Source organism: Brachyistius frenatus, unplaced genomic scaffold (assembly GCF_029030835.1).
Source record: "Brachyistius frenatus isolate BFR_SWC_R1_liver_20210118 unplaced genomic scaffold, ASM2903083v1 Contig_98, whole genome shotgun sequence".
In the NCBI taxonomy this organism is placed as follows: domain Eukaryota; kingdom Metazoa; phylum Chordata; class Actinopteri; family Embiotocidae; genus Brachyistius; species Brachyistius frenatus.
In genome coordinates, this window is record NW_027210697.1 from 628,755 (window position 1) to 649,706 (window position 20,952).

The 20,952-nt window shown below is 39.4% G+C and overlaps 5 protein-coding genes across 5 annotated transcripts; 4 read left to right on the forward strand and 1 right to left on the reverse strand.

The window, feature by feature from the left end:
* The first annotated feature begins 3,282 nt into the window (after nucleotides 1-3,282).
* LOC138628283 (transcription factor HES-5-like) lies at nucleotides 3,283-4,305 on the forward strand. The gene is made up of 2 exons (XM_069711247.1): nucleotides 3,283-3,396; nucleotides 3,510-4,305. The coding sequence occupies exons 1-2, from the start codon at nucleotides 3,334-3,336 to the stop codon at nucleotides 3,840-3,842; spliced, it is 396 nt and encodes a 131-aa protein (XP_069567348.1). The 5' UTR covers nucleotides 3,283-3,333; the 3' UTR covers nucleotides 3,843-4,305.
* A 3,081-nt stretch (nucleotides 4,306-7,386) lies between these two features.
* Nucleotides 7,387-9,108, forward strand: LOC138628279 (transcription factor HES-5-like). The gene is made up of 2 exons (XM_069711240.1): nucleotides 7,387-7,500; nucleotides 7,612-9,108. Exons 1-2 carry the CDS (start codon nucleotides 7,438-7,440, stop codon nucleotides 7,942-7,944), a joined length of 396 nt encoding a protein of 131 aa, XP_069567341.1. The 5' UTR covers nucleotides 7,387-7,437; the 3' UTR covers nucleotides 7,945-9,108.
* A 3,007-nt stretch (nucleotides 9,109-12,115) lies between these two features.
* On the forward strand, nucleotides 12,116-13,401 carry LOC138628295 (uncharacterized). The gene is made up of 2 exons (XM_069711270.1): nucleotides 12,116-12,237; nucleotides 12,363-13,401. The coding sequence occupies exons 1-2, from the start codon at nucleotides 12,182-12,184 to the stop codon at nucleotides 12,595-12,597; spliced, it is 291 nt and encodes a 96-aa protein (XP_069567371.1). The 5' UTR covers nucleotides 12,116-12,181; the 3' UTR covers nucleotides 12,598-13,401.
* Nucleotides 13,402-14,440: 1,039 nt separating this feature from the next.
* Nucleotides 14,441-15,638, reverse strand: LOC138628303 (transcription factor HES-5-like). The gene is made up of 2 exons (XM_069711280.1): nucleotides 15,525-15,638; nucleotides 14,441-15,413 (listed from the first exon to the last, which is right to left on the reverse strand). Exons 1-2 carry the CDS (start codon nucleotides 15,585-15,587, stop codon nucleotides 14,991-14,993), a joined length of 486 nt encoding a protein of 161 aa, XP_069567381.1. The 5' UTR covers nucleotides 15,588-15,638; the 3' UTR covers nucleotides 14,441-14,990.
* Nucleotides 15,639-19,163: 3,525 nt separating this feature from the next.
* LOC138628302 (transcription factor HES-5-like) lies at nucleotides 19,164-20,487 on the forward strand. Its single transcript, XM_069711279.1, has 2 exons — nucleotides 19,164-19,277; nucleotides 19,389-20,487. The coding sequence occupies exons 1-2, from the start codon at nucleotides 19,215-19,217 to the stop codon at nucleotides 19,809-19,811; spliced, it is 486 nt and encodes a 161-aa protein (XP_069567380.1). The 5' UTR covers nucleotides 19,164-19,214; the 3' UTR covers nucleotides 19,812-20,487.
* Nucleotides 20,488-20,952: the final 465 nt, after the last annotated feature.

The window sequence follows — 20,952 nt, forward strand, 5'->3', positions numbered from 1 at the left end:
TCACTTTGGAGAGGTCCTCACTTCCAGGTGGTGGAATGCCAAAACTTTAAAGATGACTGTTGTCTCCTCATGTGATGGATGAGAAGACACACTTCTATTGTTCTTCCAGTGAAAGGACAGAGTGTGGGAAACCAGAGGAAACTCACTCACAGAGCCCCAGTGGGACAATAGATGCTGAACTCTGTCCTGAGCAGACAGAGGGGAAGAGGGAATATGGTGGGATCAAAAGGAAAAAGCCCGCTTATTGGTAAACTTAGTCCTCTGTTGTAGCGATATCAAGAAACATCTACAGGACTGGAAATAATGAAAACTGATCCTGTATAACAGACAGGTGATCAGGTATAGAATAACAAATCATGACATGTTGGTATGTTACATAACATGATCAATGAAACCAAAACCTGCAAGTTTCTGACAACTACAGTGTTATGAAACTTTATAAAGGACCAGAGAATAAAAGTAGAGGATTGTTCAGTGTGAAGCTACTGATGAAATACTGTCCTTTTCTTTTTACCAACAAAATAAAGGACTGCTTTTATAAAACATGTGTTTTTGGACTTTTAAAGTTTGTAAACAGACAAATGTGTAATCAAATGATTGGCTCTTATTTGGGCAAAGACAAAACTGATTCAACGTGGCACACGCTAACTATTCAGTCAGTGCACAGAGTGTGAACGTCCCAGACAAGTGAGTCGTAACTGAGTTAGATCAGCATCCTTAACCACTACAGCAGCAGACTATTGTCCACTGGGATTTGGAACACTTCACAAGCAGCTGTCTCACTCTCTGTCTCATTTATAAAGCTGTGATGTTGAACTAGTTGATGATGTCATGTTTGAACTTCTCTACTGTCAGACGTTTGATAACTAGCTCCAGATTAAATATAATAGTTGACATCTAAGACACCTTCAGGTATATTTTAAGATTGAATCAAATCTTTGAAGCAACCAATCAGGTTGTTTCCCTCCAGATGGTTGGTGACGTCAGGCTCTGTCTCTGTTAGACTGCACGACCAGCAAGCGCCACAAAAGCTCCTTTCAAAGTCCTTTTGTAGAGAACTGACCACATCATTCAAAGACTGAGTGTGGGAAACTGAGAGAAACTTTCTGCTCACACCAACTACAACCCACAAGACACAGGACACACCTGCTGCATCTGGACAAGATGCAGCAGTTTAAAGTTTAAGTTTAAACAGAAATATGTTTTTTTACCTAGTTTCTATTTATTAATTCCTTTGTTTTATTGATTCTGCTTGATTTATTAATTTCACTGTTTGTTTTACTATCTTTCATGGTATTTTATTATTATATTTTGTAAACTGTTCCCTTTTCAAATCTACGTAAAGCACTTTGAAACTGTTTCTTGAAAAGTCCAATATAAGTAAAAGTATTAAAACCCTTATCAATATTATAAAAAGTCATAAAAGCAAGTCAGGAGATGTTCTTGATTCTGATTAGGGTTGAAAATCTTTCTCAGTTTGATGTGTTGGAATGGGAAAGCTTTAATATGACATGATGTCTCTGAACAAAGGTCACACATTGCAGCCAAGTAGATGCATAATGACACACACTTGTATTGATCCTCCAGTAAAAGCACTAAAGAGACAGATTGTCAGAAACCAGAGAAAACTCCCTCTCAGAGCCGCTGAGGGACAAACGATAGAGATCTCTAAAAACACAGAGACTCAAAGGGGAATAAGACTACTTAAAGAAAACTATGATGATGTGTTGTAAATCAGTCTGTAAATTTGGTGCTCATTAAAATGATTGTGATCAGGAGGATATTGTTTCACAAAATGTCAGTAACATAACCTGTAAAACTAAACTATAATCTCACATTTAAAATGCACCACTGATGTTTAACAAACTTTCTGACTCAAAAACGAAATGTTGATATGCAAAATATGAACCAGGAAATTAAAAAAAATTGGCGTTCAGTTCGAAAAACCTATTTTACTCTAATTCAGTGTATGTTTAAGTTTTATAAAATTTCCAAAAATGTAAATAACTGCTCTACAATTTTTTTTCATCCTCTGTTAAGGGAAATCTGAAGGAGCATTTATTTTAGAAAACTTTAAAGGACAAAATAATTCATGGCTATGGTCACCACATGTGCCGAAATTAATAGAACACACGCCAAACATTGAATAATGGAAAGAGTGTGGGAAAGTTCTGAAGAGGAGAGTCACAGTTAAAGCAGATTTGCATCCTTGACAACACCAGCACCCGACTATTGTCCACAGGGATTTGGCACACTTCATGAAACAGCTGCCTTAACCTCCCCTTTCAGTAAAGACAGGAAATATTGAACCATCTGATAAAAGAGATTTTATTTCATGTTGACTGGATGTTCAAACTATCGGAAAGTGCAATTTGAAAAACTGGAGAACAATTCAGAAGGATTGCTGAAAGTCTATGTAGTTCTGACTGTATTTTAAGATTGAATCAAATCTTTGAAGCAACCAATCAGGTTGTTTCCCTCCAGATGGTTGGTGACGTCAGGCTCTGTCTCTGTTAGACTGCACGACCAGCAAGCGCCACAAAAGCTCCTTTCAAAGTCCTTTTGTAGAGAACTGACCACATCATTCAAAGACTGAGTGTGGGAAACTGAGAGAAACTTTCTGCTCAAACCAACTACAACCCACAAGACACAGGACACACCTGCTGCATCTGGACAAGAAGACTTGGTCTCAGTTTAAACAGAAATATTGAAATACAATCAATATTTGATGTTGTTCTCCAGGAATTTTTTTTAGCTTTCATAAAAAAAAGTATTTCATTGTTTTCAATACAATTGAGGAATTTGTGGAAATGATAGACACCATTATATTGGATACAATACATTATAAACATATATGACAGCAAATTGCACTATATAAAACCGGATGGGAGAACTTTAACGCACAGCATTGTGGATCAGTGTTTTGTTCCATCATAAAGATTCTCCACAGGAATCACAAAACTTCATAGACAGTCTTTGGTTTAATCTGTGACGTAACAAAAGGCGTGTGCTCAGTCAAAGTCATTGATCTCAGCATCAGGCAGCAGATCGGCTCTCTACAGGGTCACCACTTTCCCAGAATCACACAGAGATCCTCCTCCTGTTCCCCTGAGATCAAACTATTGTCCTCTACTAAAATGAACACTGGGCATGTGGCAGGCCAGATTTCCTTTTTCTTCTGACGAGCTCTCTGATTGGTTCAAACTGTGGGAAACCTCAACCAGGCCAAGACCCACACATTCATATGGAGATGTGGGAGTATAAATAGGAGGGAAGAAGCCAGCAGAGATCAGATTCTCTCTACAGAGACCTCGACAGCACAGAGATCCAACCATGGCACCTACAATCACTGCAGCAATGACCGATTCTCAGGAGCATCTGACTCTGACCCACAAGGTAAACTGAAGATTCATGAAATGTCAATCATCATTCATGACAGATATTGTATTTTTTTGCTCACTTTATGCTCCTCAACAAGTGTATTCATGACTTTGTTCTTCTTTCTGCAGCTCAGAAAGCCTCTGGTGGAGAAGGTACGCAGAGAGAGAATCAACAGCTGCATTGAGCAGCTCAGGTCTCTCCTCGGTCCAGAGTTCCTCAAACAGCAGCCAGACTCCAAGCAGGAGAAAGCAGACATCCTGGAGATGACCGTTTGCTTCCTGACACAGCTGCAGCAGCAGAACCAACAGCAGAGAAGACTGCTGAACCACGTCAACCAGCTGCAGTCTTCCTCTGATAACAACCTGAGAGAGGCTGACTTCTCTCCTCTGAGCTCCACAGTCCAGACCAGCATCACCAAAGACAAGAGTCCAGTCAACAGCGCCCTCTGGAGGCCGTGGTAGACACCTACAGACTGCAGCTACGACCACAAACTGAACAGACCATATTGGTCAAAGATTACTGGACTGAGTTCTTTGACATTTGATGGACTTGTTCTTCTGTTTGTACAGAAGGTTTTATTTTATGTGTACAAGAAGACGTTTCCTGAGGAAATGACAGCAACTATATCTTTCAAGTTCAGAAAGAAAACATCTTGTCATGCATGTTGCATGAACAATATCTGATTGCATCAGCAATTATGATTATTTGTCTCCGTTTTTCAAGTACTTTTAATGCTATAGTAACATTTGTTATCTATTGTTATTTACTGATTATTTTGATCAAACACGTATTGTCCGTTTTACGGACAAATCTTCAGAATGGACATTATGTCCTTATAATCTATTTGATTGCTGAAACTGATCTGTTGGAAGATCCAAATGTTTATCCTTTTCTTTAAAGGTTTCATTAATATCACTGTTTTTATCCTTTCTTTCTGAAAGGTTTGATTAATGTCATGATTTTCTTACAGTTTTGCTTTCTGTAAGTTAAACATTGTACAGTGATGAGATTTGTTACCTCATAAATTATTGGTCGATACAATGTTGATCTAATATCTTAATTGTCCTTTTCATGGACATTTTGTGAATTGATTTGACCTAATTCTATATGATTACAAAAAAATGATCTGTTTTAAGATCAGTGTGTTTATCCTTTTATTGTAAAAGGTTTGTTTAATGTCAAACTATCACTGTTTTTTAGTGACAATGTAATTTTTTACTTTTGATAATCAATTTAATGGAATATTAAGAAAGATGTGATTTGTTTTAAGGTCAGTTTTAGATCAAATGTCAAAGGACAGGCGAGTTCTGTCCTCAAATACTGTAGACTGTTTGTCTTTTATAAAGACAGTTGTTCCTTCACTCTCTCTGAGTACAGTGTGTCTTGTAGAAATCTACAAGTTGTTGTTGTGATGTATCATTACCTCTTGTTGGAGCTTTCACACTTGATGTGGCTCATTGTGCTGTGTTGAATAAACAAACACTGACAGCTGAAAACTGTGTTCTCATGTCATTCTGTCATAATTACACTCTCAATGATTATGAAAAATATTCTACATTTTATTTAATTTTAAATTCAATGATAGACGTCGCCATCATTGTCTTTATATTTGATTGACAAATCCTTATAAAACTCAACTCCCATTGTAAATTCATCCACAACATACATAATTAGAGTAGAACAAAGCATCATAACATGGTGAAATTGAGATTTTTCACAAAGAGAGGTCATCAATATTACGTCACTTAGTTTTACTGGAGGAGGCTGAGTCTTCAAACTGAATAAAAATGCATCTTTTAAGGATGTTTTTGCTGCACTATTATTTTAGCACAATTACCATTTTTTGGGGGGGTGTTTTCATTGTAAAATGTTTAATGTTCACAATTTCTCTCTTTAAAGAGGTCTGACATTGTATCTAATCAGATGCATAATGAGGCACACTTCTATTGTTCCTCCAGTGACAGCAGTGAAAGGACAGAGTGTGGGAAACCAGAGGAAACTCACTCACAGAGCCCCTGTGGAACAATAGATCCAGACCTTTGGCCTGAAGGGACGGAGATTAACTGGGAGCCTGGCACCACAACCTGAAACCTGGGTTAGATCATGTGGTCGGTTGTTCCTCTATTATAAAAAAAAATCTGCATAACAACATTTATCAAAACATTTAAGTTTCATCTTCTTAATCTAGAATCAATATATTTATCATGAGGTGTTTGAAACTGAATTATCTGTAGACAAGAATCAAATAAGTGATGTGAAGAAATTGGAAGGAGAAACGTTCCGAAAGAGAAAAGACATTTTCTTAAGAACAGTGGAAACAACAGAAGGTGTCACATTGAGTATTTTTCTATCACTTGTCACCATTTGTATCATTCTTATTTTTAACAACAGAGAGATCCGCTTTCTTGAAAACTGTGTTTTGTAGGTTAGAGCCTAAATAAAGAGTCTGCCTTGTCACAGAGGTTATTTAGTAACTATTTGTAAATTGAGTGTAAACAATAAAAGCTCTTATGTTGCAGGCGCACCTGTACACTCTGAAAACAGACATAGAGAACTTCCAATTTAATTGTGGGAAACTTTGAGTTTACTTACAGAGTTTTTCCTTATTCATCCTCAGATCTGTTTTCTTGGCCTCTGATGAGGTTTTTTTTTTTCGATCCATCGTCTCAGAGTGATTGACATGTTGAAATCTTGTCCCTCTTCAACGGATACACTGTCCGAGCAGGTCTGAAACAGAGAAATTAGGCATTTTATATGTTTACGTAATATTCAAGTACCCACTTTTAACTTTAACAAGTAAATATGTTTAAAGGAGTGTAAACACCCTGATTGTGCTAAACAGGATCCTCAATTCAATTTGTAGAGGGCCACATGTCTGTTTTCTGCGAATGCACAAAGTGTGGGAAAACTCTAGACAGCAGAAACGAGAGTAAATGAGATTCCCTCCACCAGCAGACATTTAATTCTCCAAAGGGATTTGGCACACTTCAGGAAACTACTGCCTCCCAGCAAACCTCCCACCATCAGAGCCGACATTTGTATTTGATGGTCAGTGATCACTGACTAATATATATTTAGTGGGGGTGCAAGATGTATGAAAGTGATTGCAAACTGAAAATATGACCAATCATTAAATATCACAACAGTTTCAAACTTTACAAACTCTTAGAGCCAGCCAATGGCATCGTTTCCCTCCAGATGGTTGGTGATGTAATGCTCTGTTTCTATAACAACGCACAGCCAGCATCTGTCAGGGAAGTCCCTTTGCGGATCATTGACCACAGCACAGAGTCAGTGTGGGAAACTGAGATCAACTTGCTACTCACACTGACAACGCGACACGTGTCAAAAGACACGACTGCATCTGGACAGCAGCAAGATTATTGTCTTCAGTTATTTTACATGAAATCACTAGATATCACACTATGACATATTATTGGGACTTTTTACAAAATTGTAAATTTTTGATAAAACTAAATCAAAGATAATGATGATACACAAAATTAATTATCTAAGAAATTCAGAATCTAAAATGTGGATTTAAGCTGTGACATTTTAGGTTTCTGGTTCAATAGAAGGACTACACAGATAAATAAAAAAATAAAAAACTTCAGTCTATTTATGATTTTCATGTCCTACATAGAATTAATTTATTAGCAACATCATAAATATTATTCCCACATGTGTGTGATAAGATGATGAGCGTGTGCTCAGTCAAAATCATTGATCCGAGCATCAGGCAGCAGATCAGCTCTCCACAGGGTCACCACTTTCCCAGAATCACACAGAGCTCAGTGAGTCTCTCCATCTCCCCCCAGTCCTCCAGCTGTTCCCCTGAGATCTAACTATTATCCCCAGGGTATTAACAAGAGCATGTTGCTGCTCCACATGCCTTATTGTCTCAACGAGCTCTCTGATTGGTTCAAACTGTGAGAAACCTCAACCAGACCAAGACCCACACATTCATATGGAGATGTGGGAGTATAAATAGGAGGGAAGAAGCCAGCAGAGATCAGATTCTCTCTACAGAGACCTCGACAGCACAGAGATCCAACCATGGCACCTACAATCACTGCAGCAATGACCGATTCTCAGGAGCATCTGACTCTGACCCACAAGGTAAACTGAAGATTCATGAAATGTCAATCATCATTCATGACAGATTGTATTTTCTTGCTCACTTTATGCTCCTCAACAAGTTTATTCATGACTTTGTTCTTCTTTCTGCAGCTCAGAAAGCCTCTGGTGGAGAAGGTACGCAGAGAGAGAATCAACAGCTGCATTGAGCAGCTCAGGTCTCTCCTCGGTCCAGAGTTCCTCAAACAGCAGCCAGACTCCAAGCAGGAGAAAGCAGACATCCTGGAGATGACCGTTTGCTTCCTGACACAGCTGCAGCAGCAGAACCAACAGCAGAGAAGACTGCTGAACCACGTCAACCAGCTGCAGTCTTCCTCTGATAACAACCTGAGAGAGGCTGACTTCTCTCCTCTGAGCTCCACAGTCCAGACCAGCATCACCAAAGACAAGAGTCCAGTCAACAGCGCCCTCTGGAGGCCGTGGTAGACACCTACAGGCTGCAGCTACTACCACAAACTGAACAGACCATATTGGTCAAAGATTACTGGACTGAGTTCTTTGACATTTGATGGACTTGTTCTTCTGTTTGTACAGAAGGTTTTATTTTATGTGTACAAGATGACGTTTCCTGAGGAAATGACAGCAACTATATCTTTCAAGTTCAGAAAGAAAACATCTTGTCACGCATGTTGCATGAACAATATCTGATTGCATCAGCAATTGACTGTACTTCATGTACCTTTAATGTTACAGCAGCATTTGTTATCTTTTGATTGTTATTGATCACAGTGATCAAACATTTAGATGTCCATTTTATGGACAAATTGTCCTACTGGACTTTATCTCCCTTTAATCTCTCTGATTATTCAAAGCTGATCTGTTGTAAGATCCAAATGTTTCTCCTTTCTTTCTGAAAGATTTACTTCATGTCACAGTTTTCTTAAAAGAAATGACCATATTGGTCAAAAACTACTAGAACTGAATTCTATGAAGTTGAAGGACTTCTTCTGTTTGTACAGAAGTTTATTTTATTCTGTGAAGTTCACACTTTAATGTACAAATATTCTCTATGGAAATAGTGACACAGGCCAATATTATCTTTCATATCAGGGAAGAACCAAATGTTTATCCTTTCTTTCTGAAAGGTTTGATTAATGTCATGATTTTCTTACAGTTTTGCTTCTCTGTAAGTTAAACATTGTACAGTGATGAGATTTGTTACCTCTAAATTAGAATCGATCATGTTGATCTAATTTCTTAATTGTCCTTTTCATGGACATTTTGTGAAATATTTACCTTACGTCATGTGATTACTGAAAAATGATCTGTTTAAGATCAGTGTGTTTTTCCTTTTAATGTAAAAGGTTTGTTTATTGTCAAACTGTCACCGTTTTGTTGTGACAATGTAAGTTTTATCTTTTGAGAATCATTTGAATTCCGTGAATATTAAGAAAGATGTGATTTGTTTTAAGGTCAGTTTTAGATCAAATGTCAAAGGACAGCGAGTTCTGTCCTCAAATACTGTAGACTGTTTGTCTTTTATAAAGACAGTTGTTCCTTTACTCTCTCTGAGTACAGTGTGTCTTGTAGAAATCTACAAGTTGTTGTTGTGATGTATCATTACCTCTTGTTGGAGCTTTCACACTTGACGTGGCTTATTGTGCTGTGTTGAATAAACAAACACTGACAGCTGAAAAAACTGTGTTCTCATGTCATTTAAACTTCACGATGGTTACAGAATTTCCATTGAATTTTTATCAGTTCTGATGTCCTTTGAAAAGTTTCACTCTGCATAGTAAGCTGGGTGAAATAGCGTTCATCCGTCAGATAGCAGATATCCCCCCTACAACTTGTGTTTTTTTTTTTAACTCTTAATTCAATCAAATAAACAGGTGACTCTTTTTCTTTACAATTACTTTCGTCTTATTTACATAAAAATGTTCAGCAAAAATAAGTGCACTCTGCATGTTGTAATTTGGTGTACCTAAATACAATCCAGGAAATATGACTACTAACAATTCAATGTAATTCCAATCAGTCAGAATCAACTGCGTTGACCAAACACCATGAAACCAAAACGAATGGAGCTTTTACACGGAAATGATTTTCCTTTGCAGCAAGAAAAACAAGAGAAAGAGACAGAAACTAAAAGGGGGCGTGTCCCTTTTTTCAAATCTAACACATAACTGTCATAATCATCATAACATCGTAGCGCCTCACTTTTCTGATGTCTCTGATTTTCTGTGTGTGTGTGTGTGTATGTGTGGAGGGGGTTGGGGGGTGGGGGTGTCATGGTCCATTTCTCAAGCCAATCCCATTAAATCAAAGTTTGTTAGTTTTGGATAATTATGGACCAAACATAGAAGACAGATTATTGATGACTTTTGATGATGTGATGTTTAGATTCTTTACCTAAATTGAAGTCAGAAGGTCATTCACAAGCTTATACTAAGAAATATACAGAAGTACAAGCAACTCAATTTGCTTAAAGGGAAAGTTCACATTTTTTTAGGGGTGTCTTAAAAGAATAATCAGATAATCACATGAACATGGAAACAGTTTTTGCTGGCTGTAATTGTTCTTTCTGTTCATACTGGTCATGAAAAAATGTCTTCCCGGTCCAGTTTTAGTCGCAGCGATGGGGGGAATTTTTTACCATCATCGTTAGGTGAGAAAACATAAAGTCTGTTTGAAGTTAATATAAGGTTTCTTTCACAGGCGCAGCTTTTTGAGTATAAAATGTCCTCTCTGTGTTTCTTCGTTGAGCAAAGATACCCACTTGATTTATGTAACTTTGAAAGCTCGAGCCTCAGATAAACTTCTTTGCATGAACAGATGGAGAGTTGCAGCAAGAAAAACCTGTTTCAGTGTTTATGTCGCTATTATTTTAAGACAGGGTTTGAAAAACTAGGAACATCTATCCTTTAAAGTAATACAATTAAAAATAGCACCTGTAAGTGTTATATATTATTTATCATAATATTAGCTAGAAGTAACATGCCAGTAACATCCTACTATTGGAGTTTGTCAGACCAGTGCAGCCTGATTTGGAGCCTGTGGGCCAAACTTCTTTGCTTTGGATCACTATAGCATTTAACAAGCTGGTGCTTAATCTCCTTATTCTTCAATGCTATAAGATTCTAACTGTAATGACAACGAACTGTACATTTTGTGCAGTTAAAAAATACATACGTTTTAAGGTAATGCGCAGCTTAGTGCTGTTAAGCTTCTCTATTAAATGACATTGGCCTAAATCTTATGTAAAAAAAACAAAATGATGGTAGTCTCTTTGTCCTGATAAAGCTCATCTGCTGTCAGCGTGTCCTACTTCACCGACGTTGAGCTGCCAGTCAAGATGACAGATCGTGACACAGTGTCAAGAGAAAATTTAGAAAAAAAAAAGGGCAATATGATTGATTTTGACCATAATTTCTCCAAAACAAGAAAATTATGATAACACAAATTTGAATGAAAAGTAATTTTCACATCAGATAAACGTTTATTTTTGTCCCTCCATCCAGATTAAGTAAGTTTTGGCAATCAACAGGAAAGAATTTGGGCACCTCTGGTAAAAAAAAAAAAACGATGTATTTTGCGCGTCAGTTTATATAAGCAGCTGCAGGGCTGTAAATTTCTGACATGGCTGTTTTCTACCTCTCTCTCTCTCTCTCTCTCTCTCTCTCTAATCCCAAAAGCTTTTAACACACCTTAAAGCAGCTGTGAAACTGCCGCGTAACCAGCCTCAGGTGGGTTCACCTTCCTGATAATCTCCTCTCCATCTGTTTGTCTGTCCCGCTGTCGGTGTCGGGTCTCGGGTTCCCCCCCTCCCCTCCTCCTCCTCTGAGCCCACACGGCTCCCCGAGCCAGGCCGAACGTGCCCCGGTCACACGCCCTCCTCTTTCTCTGCCGCTGGGAGCCACGGCGACACACGGCTTCCCACACTTCTGTATGCAGCCCGCTCCGCCGCGCACACAATAGAAGTGTGTCTGCTCCAACAAAGCCCCGGGTCCCGTTCTCAGGCAGGGGAAGGACAGAAGGCCACTTCACAGATAAGCCATCTGGTTTGGCTGTAACTCACAGAGTGAGAAAACATAGCATTAAAACATTAGTACTGCTTCTGGGTCATTTTAAAGAATGTTTTTCTGTCAGATAAGTTCGTTTTTTTTTTTTTTTTTTATTAATAAAAAGAACTGAACAGTGGAAATAAGGTTGGTAAGTGGGAATAAGCAATATTCATTTCTTGGAATCAGAGTTTTTAATACTTTTTTCATTACAAATCAAAAACTTGCTTTGTATATCATTTCTTAAAGTATTTGCTGCTGCCGTTGAGCTACTACATTCTTACCTAGTTTCATCAGTCATGTCTTATTTTGATAAAATTTTCACTTTTATATTAGTGTCAGTAAAAAGTCTGTGTCATGTCCCCTCATGGTCAGCATCACAGGGGGAAACTGAATTTTCCCGTGTCCATCTCAGGAAAAACGTTTTTGACCCCACTGATGTGTGGCATAAAGAGAAAGCATCCCACCTGTTCTCCTTGACAGCCATTAAATTCACCCCATTGTCCCCAGCTCTGAGGCTCCTGATTGGCCAAAGAGCAGCGAGAGCGCCGGACCAGCAGCATAAATGCAGAGCAGAGGCGCAGACGTAAACAGAGAGATCGTCTGAACCGAGCGACGCAGCAACCTCCCACCAGAAAGAAGAAACAAAAAGAAACCTCGACATGGCTCTCTACGCAGACCTCGCTCTCCAGGACACGGTGAAGGAGCAACTCTTCAGGTGAGCTCAAGTTCCCCTCCTGCCATTTGAACAAAATGCGTCTGTAAAAGTCTTTTTTAAGGAAGCACTTTTCCCTGAAATAATGAACATTTCGATAAAAATCTGTGCCTTTGTTTTTATCCCAGGTGTAAACTTCACATGTTGGAGAGGAAATGCTGCACCGGAGTGGAGAAGCTGAAGGCTCTGATTGGGGAACACCTGCAGAACGGGATCCCTGTTTCAGACATCCTGGAGAAGACAAAGTCCCTCCTCACCTTGAGGAAAACCCTGCTGTCGCACAACGGCTACTCCAAATACTCCAGGGACATTTTACGGCTGTTTCCCGACGCGGAGGACGACTTGGCTCCGCTGTGCTTCTAAGAACGAGAGACTGAGAGGAGAAAATCCTCAAAGCTGGAATAAAACTGCTGCAGTTTTAAAGACCGGCGAACTACAGGTTTTCGGTGATGCCACTTGCATCCGAGTGCTTAAAAAGCTGCCGATGGTGGAGAAATGCAGTATTTGCATTCCAACATGAAGATCCTCAGAGACAAACAGAAGACTTCTCTTTTAAGCTCCAAAAAAAAACCACAAACATGTTCCACCTGCTAGATGTTTTTATTGAAGCTTTAACAAATAGCCTGAGGAAGAGACTGGAGTTGACTGACTGAGAGGAAAACTCCGTGGCTATAAACTTGTGCTGCTATTTGTGTGATTTATGAGTCGAGTGGTTCAACTTTTTAATTTGACCACAGAAGATAAATCCACTCTCTTCACTATGCAAGAATTAGCTGTTGATGTTTGGATATTTAGCGATGTTTTGATGTTTTAATGGATTTGATTGTTTCCATCAGAAATTTGACTGTTAAACTTGAGTGAAATTTAACATTTGAAGCCAAACAGAGCAATGTGAAGCTATACTTCTTGTAAGACAAACACTGGAAAGGCTGACATTGTGTGATGACTTTTTGCCTATGTATCTTACTGCCTTGTTTCAAGGTATGGTGTTTAATATCCTGAAATATCAACCTTTCTTCTGAAAAGGGATTCCTCATTGTTTTGTGTATGCTATGTATGCATATTTTCTTTTGTTCATCGGTTTTGTTTTTTATTCATCCATAGTGGATTTAATTTGTTTTTGTGTTGTTGCATATTTTAAGAAAATAAATATCTGAAGATGAACGATTTATTTTTCACCTGACTTTATTTAGAATCAGTTTTGGGGGGAAATAAACCTTTAAAACTCTTCATTATTTACTGCTACAGTCCGAATATGTTGAGTTATGTTGTAGATGGCATGTCACAGTTCCCTCCATCGACACGGTGCATTTCAAACATCATGAAAAGAGGCACCGGCTGCTCCATGACAGACATTGTTAACTGCCGTCACTATATATTTACATATTCACAGATCGGTGACAACTTAAAAGGGAAAAAGCTGCACAAAAGAGTCGAGCCACATAACAAATACAGATTCAATATTTGTAGAATTGTTGGGATCCTCCTACTATGATGTTGTATAGATTTTTCCTCTGTTAAGTGCCTTGAGATGACCTGTGACTTGTGCACCAGCTGATATAAATAAAATTGAATTCCCATTATTAAAAGATTCAGCGACTATTTGAATGGTTTTATGAGCCTTGTCTGATGAAGATGAAGAGATTTGTGTCATAAACTGCGACATTCACCAGGAGTCCGCCCAGTTAAACACCTAAGAGGGACATTTTGGAGGGACACGTTGGACAGCGATGTCCCCATCGTTCAAACACAGAAGGAGGGAATATGTTTGGAGAGAGCGGTCGTCATCCCACTGCCAACGCAGCAACAGACGCGTGAAGAGTCTGCTGCTGCTGTTCTGGAGGAGGATGGAGGCTCGGGATCATGACGGTCACTTCTATGACGCACCACAGTTCATATTTATAGGAGACACCGAAGTGATGTCAGCCTGCAGCTCAAAGGTTGAATCAGCAGCTCTCTGACAGTCCGAGTTAGAGTCCGTCTTATTCTCACGTAACACGAGCAAAATAACAATCACGCCAGGAGGAGTCAGTTTTACCCAAAAGGTGATGTTGCTGTTGTTACAGTTATTATCTCATGTTGCATAATACATTTTGAAATACTTTTTTTTTTTTTTTTTTTTTTTTAAATCTGGCATTTTATGTCATTTCCATGAGCAGCTGATAAAATTGACACGAGCAAAGTTGTTTGTTGTTTTTTTTTATGATTGTTTTATTGCGTTATCACTTGGCTTGACGAGATACATTCATTTTCCAAACAACAGGTCCTTCACCGAAGGTATGTGTGCCGTCACTCGCAGAGTTATAAAAGCAGCACGTTTGTCTCGAACTTCATCTGCTAAAAATGCAGAACATTCAGATATCTAGAGACCAGAAAAGGTCATTTCAATCAACACGCCGTGGGAATGTCACACAGAGACCTTAAACATGTTCAACATGAATAACTGTGTCTCCTCAGAGGAGAGAAATACATCGTTATCAGTTACCAACAATCAAGAGAAATTCACACTGAGAATATTAATGTCGACTTCACAGAGTAACACCTGAAGCACATGGATGTTGTTTTGATGTTTTGGAGATACAAAATAGTAGCAAACCTGCTGTCTGCAAATATCACAGAAACACAGAATTGAACCTTTACAAAAGGTAGTAAGTGAAGAACTGACGGAATACAGGCAATGACTCTTCAAAATGAGATGACAGGTACTCATACAAGATTAGAGCATTTACTCCAGAGCACCACAAGTCCTTAGGTGTCTACCACGGCCTCCAGAGGGCGCTATTGACTGGACTCTTGTCTTTGGTGATGCTGGTCTGGACTGTGGAGCTCAGAGGAGAGAAGTCAGCCTCTCTCAGGTTGTTATCAGAGGAAGACTGCAGCTGGTTGACGTGGTTCAGCAGTCTTCTCTGGGACTGAGTCTTCACCTCCTCCTTGGACAGGAAGTGCACCACCTCTCGGACACACCTGGAGTAGCCCCGATCGACAGCTGCTGAACTCACAGTTCGGTTCTGCTGCTGCAGCTGTGTCAGGAAGCAAACGGTCATCTCCAGGATGTCTGCTTTCTCCTGCTTGGAGTCTGGCTGCTGTTTGAGGAACTCTGGACCGAGGAGAGACTTGAGCTGCTCAATGCAGCTGTTGATTCTCTCTCTGCGTACCTTCTCCACCAGAGGCTTTCTGAGCTGCAGAAAGAAGAACAAAGCCATGAATACACTTGTTGAGGAGCATAAAGTGAGCAAGAAAATACAATCTGTCATGAATGATGATTGACATTTCATGAATCTTCAGTTTACCTTGTGGGTCAGAGTCAGATGCTCCTGAGAATCGGTCATTGCTGCAGTGATTGTAGGTGCCATGGTTGGATCTCTGTGCTGTCGAGGTCTCTGTAGAGAGAATCTGATCTCTGCTGGCTTCTTCCCTCCTATTTATACTCCCACATCTCCATATGAATGTGTGGGTCTTGGTCTGGCTTGAGTTTCTCACAGTCTCAGCCAATCAGGGAGCTCAGAGAGACAATGAGGGATGCAAGGCTCTGAATGGTGTTATTGCCTTAAGGATAATAGTTCGATCTCAGGGGAACAGCTGGAGGACGAGGAGGGGGGAGATGGAGAGACTCGCGGAGCTCTGTGTGATTCTGGGAAAGTGGTGACCCTGTAGAGAGCTGATCTGCTGCCTGATGCTGGGATCAATGACTTTGACTGAGCACACGCTCATCATCCCACCACACACGTCAGAAACTAAAAATATAAACACGTCGTATTTTCATTTTTCTGAAGCTAAATATTCATATATTTCTGCTTAATAGAAAGCAAACATGTCAAATTGCTGTGTCAGTTTAACGTTCCATATTTGTTATTGAGGTGTTTGTCTAAACTGGAGGGAACCTTTTTAAATGGTTTTCAAACACAATCTCCTTATCAACAGCTGGATCATTATGGTTTAGTCATCTTTTAGCGAACGTTTGATCATCACAAATAAGTTTTAACTTGAAATTCATCGATCTGCAGCACCACGAGCAGCACATGATCAATTCACGAATGGACCCCCTTTCATTTTTCTGTCAAAATAAACCGCCTGGAATGCCGAGGAAAAATCTGAATATTAAGGAGGGGGAAAAGAGCTTTTGAATGTTCATTAATCCATAGCATGTCTGCATTCCTTATAGCCGTTTTACAAAAGCCTGGTAATGGCGAGTCTTGATGACAGGAATTTCCATTCAGGGGCGGTGAGACAAAACTCGTAAACTGACTCCATAATTAATGTGATGTGCAACCAGACACACTTCTTTTGTTCTTGAAAGCGGTGAATGGACAGAGTGTGGGAAACCAGAGAAAACTCACTCACAGAGCCCCCCGGGGGACAATAGAGGCCGAGCAGACAAAGATGTCTGCGGAGGGGGGCAGGAATGCTTTACTACTGAATTTGAAATGTTTACGTATTTTACTCACCAAAACTGAGAACATGCTTTTTTTTTTTTTTTTTAGTAATACTATTTAACATTTGAAAAGTACACATATTCAAAATGAAGAGGTCTGCTGACCATTCAAATCAAATATATTACATTTCAATTAAAACACAATGATGCCAGTAAATAATTTTTCTTTTCATTTACAGAAGTGCCGTATCAACTATCAATATATTTCTATAGCTGCCAGCATTTTTCAATTATAAAGCATGCTTAATACCACAAATGCTCTGATGCTTTAAAGAAGATTAATGGGCAACTCAAAGTGATTAGAAATGTATTTCACAACTGAACTCTACCATAAATACACCCAAAATAGAACAGAATACATTTTTATGTTCCCACATATCAGGCATTGCGTAACATCTTGAGCAAAAACACACGATACAAACACGTGTTAATTATACTAGGCTAAATATTGATCAAATATAAATTATTCAAAGTGTAAGTCAGTTTGGATAAAAGTTTGTGCTAAATAAATTAAAGTAAATTATTAAAAAAAGTGTCACAAAAAATAAGTGGACAAGTAGACATTAGAAGTCAGTATAACAATTATGATACTATAAATTGTGTCTTATAAGGAAAAATATAAATTTCTGATATTGTACCTTAATAAACTTAAAAATGGCGCCATGTCTGCTGACAACGGCAATTTAGTCTGTTTTAAACCATTTACTTAGTTTATATGTACTGCTTAGAGCTGCTATATAAATGGTGGGTGACGGGTGATTGGGAGGGGTAGGGGGGTGGTGAAGTAAAGGTGTAACCATAAATACAAGATGAAAGATTTTTTTTTTCCCCCAATTATGAACTCCGCACCCAAATATATTTAGTTGAGCGGTTCTCCTGATGTCTAAATGTTTGTGTTTATTTCTCTAATTGAGGAGAGTGTCTAAACAACAAACTTGGCCCCCGGGGGAGAGCCCGGAGCTGCTTGTGTGTGCGGACGAATTAGCATTTAACAAGGCACATGTCCATTGTTGAGCTCCATCAATGAACAGAGTGTGGGAAAGCAGCGAGAGAGAGAGTCACAGTTCAGTGTGATTAGCATCCTCAACCCCACCAGCACCTGACTATTCTCCGAGGGGAGTTGGCACACTTCAGAGGAAGATTTCTTCTTTTTTTTTTTAACACTCCTTATTCTCCTTTTTCCCCCCTGTTTTTCTTTCGTCGTTTTTTTGTCGGTGCCAACTCGGCGCAACTTTTGCCAGCCTCATTTCCACTCTGGGTCATTATTTGGAGCTGCAGCTTTTTATTCATTCCATTGACGGCTGCCAAACTGTCAGGGCAACGTCGACCTTATAACAAGGGTGATAAAGACTTCTGTCTAACCCGGTGTTTTTACATACACATACAGTTTGAAGAAACCTCTCAATAAAAGAAGAAAGAAAAAGTTAAAAAAAAAAAAAAAAAAAAAGAAGGTAAATATTTCTTTGTTTCAGGACAAAAAAAGGGAATCCGGCGTTCCTTGAACTATTAATCAGTTTCCCCAAAACTCTCCGTCGCTTTGTAGCATTTAAAGAAGTTGTGGTAAATAGTAATATAATTAAAAGAGTTGTTTTAACTTTAAAGCTTTTATAAATCTCATCCTCAGTCTATCTTGTGTCTCCTGAACAACACGGGGCTGATAGTCGTTCAAGCTCCTGTTGTGTTGCATTGATCACAGCTCTGAGGATTCAGTGTGGGAAACCCTGACTGACTCTGTACTCACTGGAGCCGCCTGACACGAGGCCGGGGGCCACATCTGTTTCATCTGGATGAATATCAGATAAGTCAGATTCTCTTCAGCGGGTTACCCAGCTGATATCTTTTTTTTAATAAAACCAACAAAAAAAACCTGGAAAAAAATTATGTTCATTTTTGTAAATGTGTCATCTTAAAATCACATCATATATAAATCTTCATAATAATGACCTATACTGACTGTAACATTACACACTACTATTCATTTATAATTTTAAAAGAAATGTAACGTTTGCCTTTGATTCATGACATTTCAATTCAATATCAGGGACTGATAATTGTATAATTGTAAAAAGTGTGACACTACTTTTGAAGTATGGAGGTGTTTGTAACGTGCAGGACCATCTTCCCGCCACTCTCCCACGTGTGTCACGGGCCGATGAGCGTGTGCTCAGTCAAAGTCATTGATCCCAGCATCAGGCAGCGGATCTATTCTCCACAGGGTCACCACTTTCCCAGAATCACACAGAGCTCAGTGAACCTCTCGGCAACCCCTCCCCCCTCCCCCCCCACCACCACCCCCCCCACCCATCCTCCACCTGTTCCCCTGAGATCAAACTATTGTCCCTCAAGCAATATAACCGCATTCAGCATGTTGCTGCTCCACATGCCTTATTGTCTCGACGAGCTCTCTGATTGGCTGAGACTGTGAGAAACCTCAACCAGACCAAGACCCACACATTCATATGGAGATGTGGGAGTATAAATAGGAGGGAAGAAGCCAGCAGAGATCAGATTCTCTCTACAGAGACCTCGACAGCACAGAGATCCAACCATGGCACCTACAATCACTGCAGCAATGACCGATTCTCAGGAGCATCTGACTCTGACCCACAAGGTAAACTGAAGATTCATGAAATGTCAATCATCATTCATGACAGATTGTATTTTCTTGCTCACTTTATGCTCCTCAACAAGTGTATTCATGACTTTGTTCTTCTTTCTGCAGCTCAGAAAGCCTCTGGTGGAGAAGGTACGCAGAGAGAGAATCAACAGCTGCATTGAGCAGCTCAGGTCTCTCCTCGGTCCAGAGTTCCTCAAACAGCAGCCAGACTCCAAGCAGGAGAAAGCAGACATCCTGGAGATGACCGTTTGCTTCCTGACACAGCTGCAGCAGCAGAACCGAACTGTGAGTTCAGCAGCTGTCGATCGGGGCTACTCCAGGTGTGTCCGAGAGGTGGTGCACTTCCTGTCCAAGGAGGAGGTGAAGACTCAGTCCCAGAGAAGACTGCTGAACCACGTCAACCAGCTGCAGTCTTCCTCTGATAACAACCTGAGAGAGGCTGACTTCTCTCCTCTGAGCTCCACAGTCCAGACCAGCATCACCAAAGACAAGAGTCCAGTCAACAGCGCCCTCTGGAGGCCGTGGTAGACACCTACAGACTGCAGCTCCTCCCACAAACTGAACAGACCACATTGGTCAGAACTCTCCGACACTGATCTGAATTTTAAGAGAAATCTGTCATTTTTATTCCTTTTTGAAAAAACGTTTTCTCAAAGTTGTGAGAAGTACAACTTTGTATTCTATGAATAGCACATTTTCTCTTCATTATTTATCAGTACGATACAAATGTGGCTGATATTGGTCAGCGTTATCACACCTGCCTTAAATCCATACGTGTCCTCTTGTGTTTGGATCAATCGACAGGATTTGGCAAATTTCAGTTACTTTCTGGTAGTTTTGTTTGCAATCCGCATCTTTTCTGATGCACTTGAATGTGTTGTTTTCCATTTGAAAAAGATTATTGACCCATATTGGGTCTTGCAGTCATCTGTTTTATCATCAACATGTCCTATTGTATCAACAGCAATAAATGTATGAGAGGATGAAACTGTTTTCCTCTCAGTGTAAGAGAGTTAGTTGACTTTGTTTAGTTTGTACTAAAATACCCTCTGTCTTTTATAATAGATGCTGATGCTGTTCACTTTACTCTGTTTGAGTACATTGTCTTGAAATACAAGTGTTTGTTGTGATGTATCATCACCACTGAAGCCTCTGTGGAGGTACAGACACATGATGTGATCCATTTGTTCTTTTTGAATAAAAGAAAAATGAACTGAATCTTGAGCTCTGTCTTCTCATTCTTTTACACAATAATCAAGCTTATATACAGGTGACATTATTATAATTATTAGACTACATGCTGGAGTTCATGAGTTTTTAAGGTCGTGGATATTGTCTCCATCCTTCAGTATGTAGTCCGCATGAACTCCTTTATTAGCCTTAAGGTTGGTCAAAATCATCTTATTCCACACTGCCTGACAGTATCATACATTTATACACCTCTTCATTATCACTCGGTGATCAAATTTAAGAAATATTATCTACACATCTCATGCATCTTTTCATACAAATTGGCCAACATATATGACATTTTTGGAAACTACGGGCTCTCCCCCACAATTTGAAAATAAACTTAGGCTTTAATAAAATGTGACTGTACAACGTAGGTTTGTTCTGACTAATCCACCTACAGGAGCTGCAACTTGTATAGGATTTAACATTTAATAAT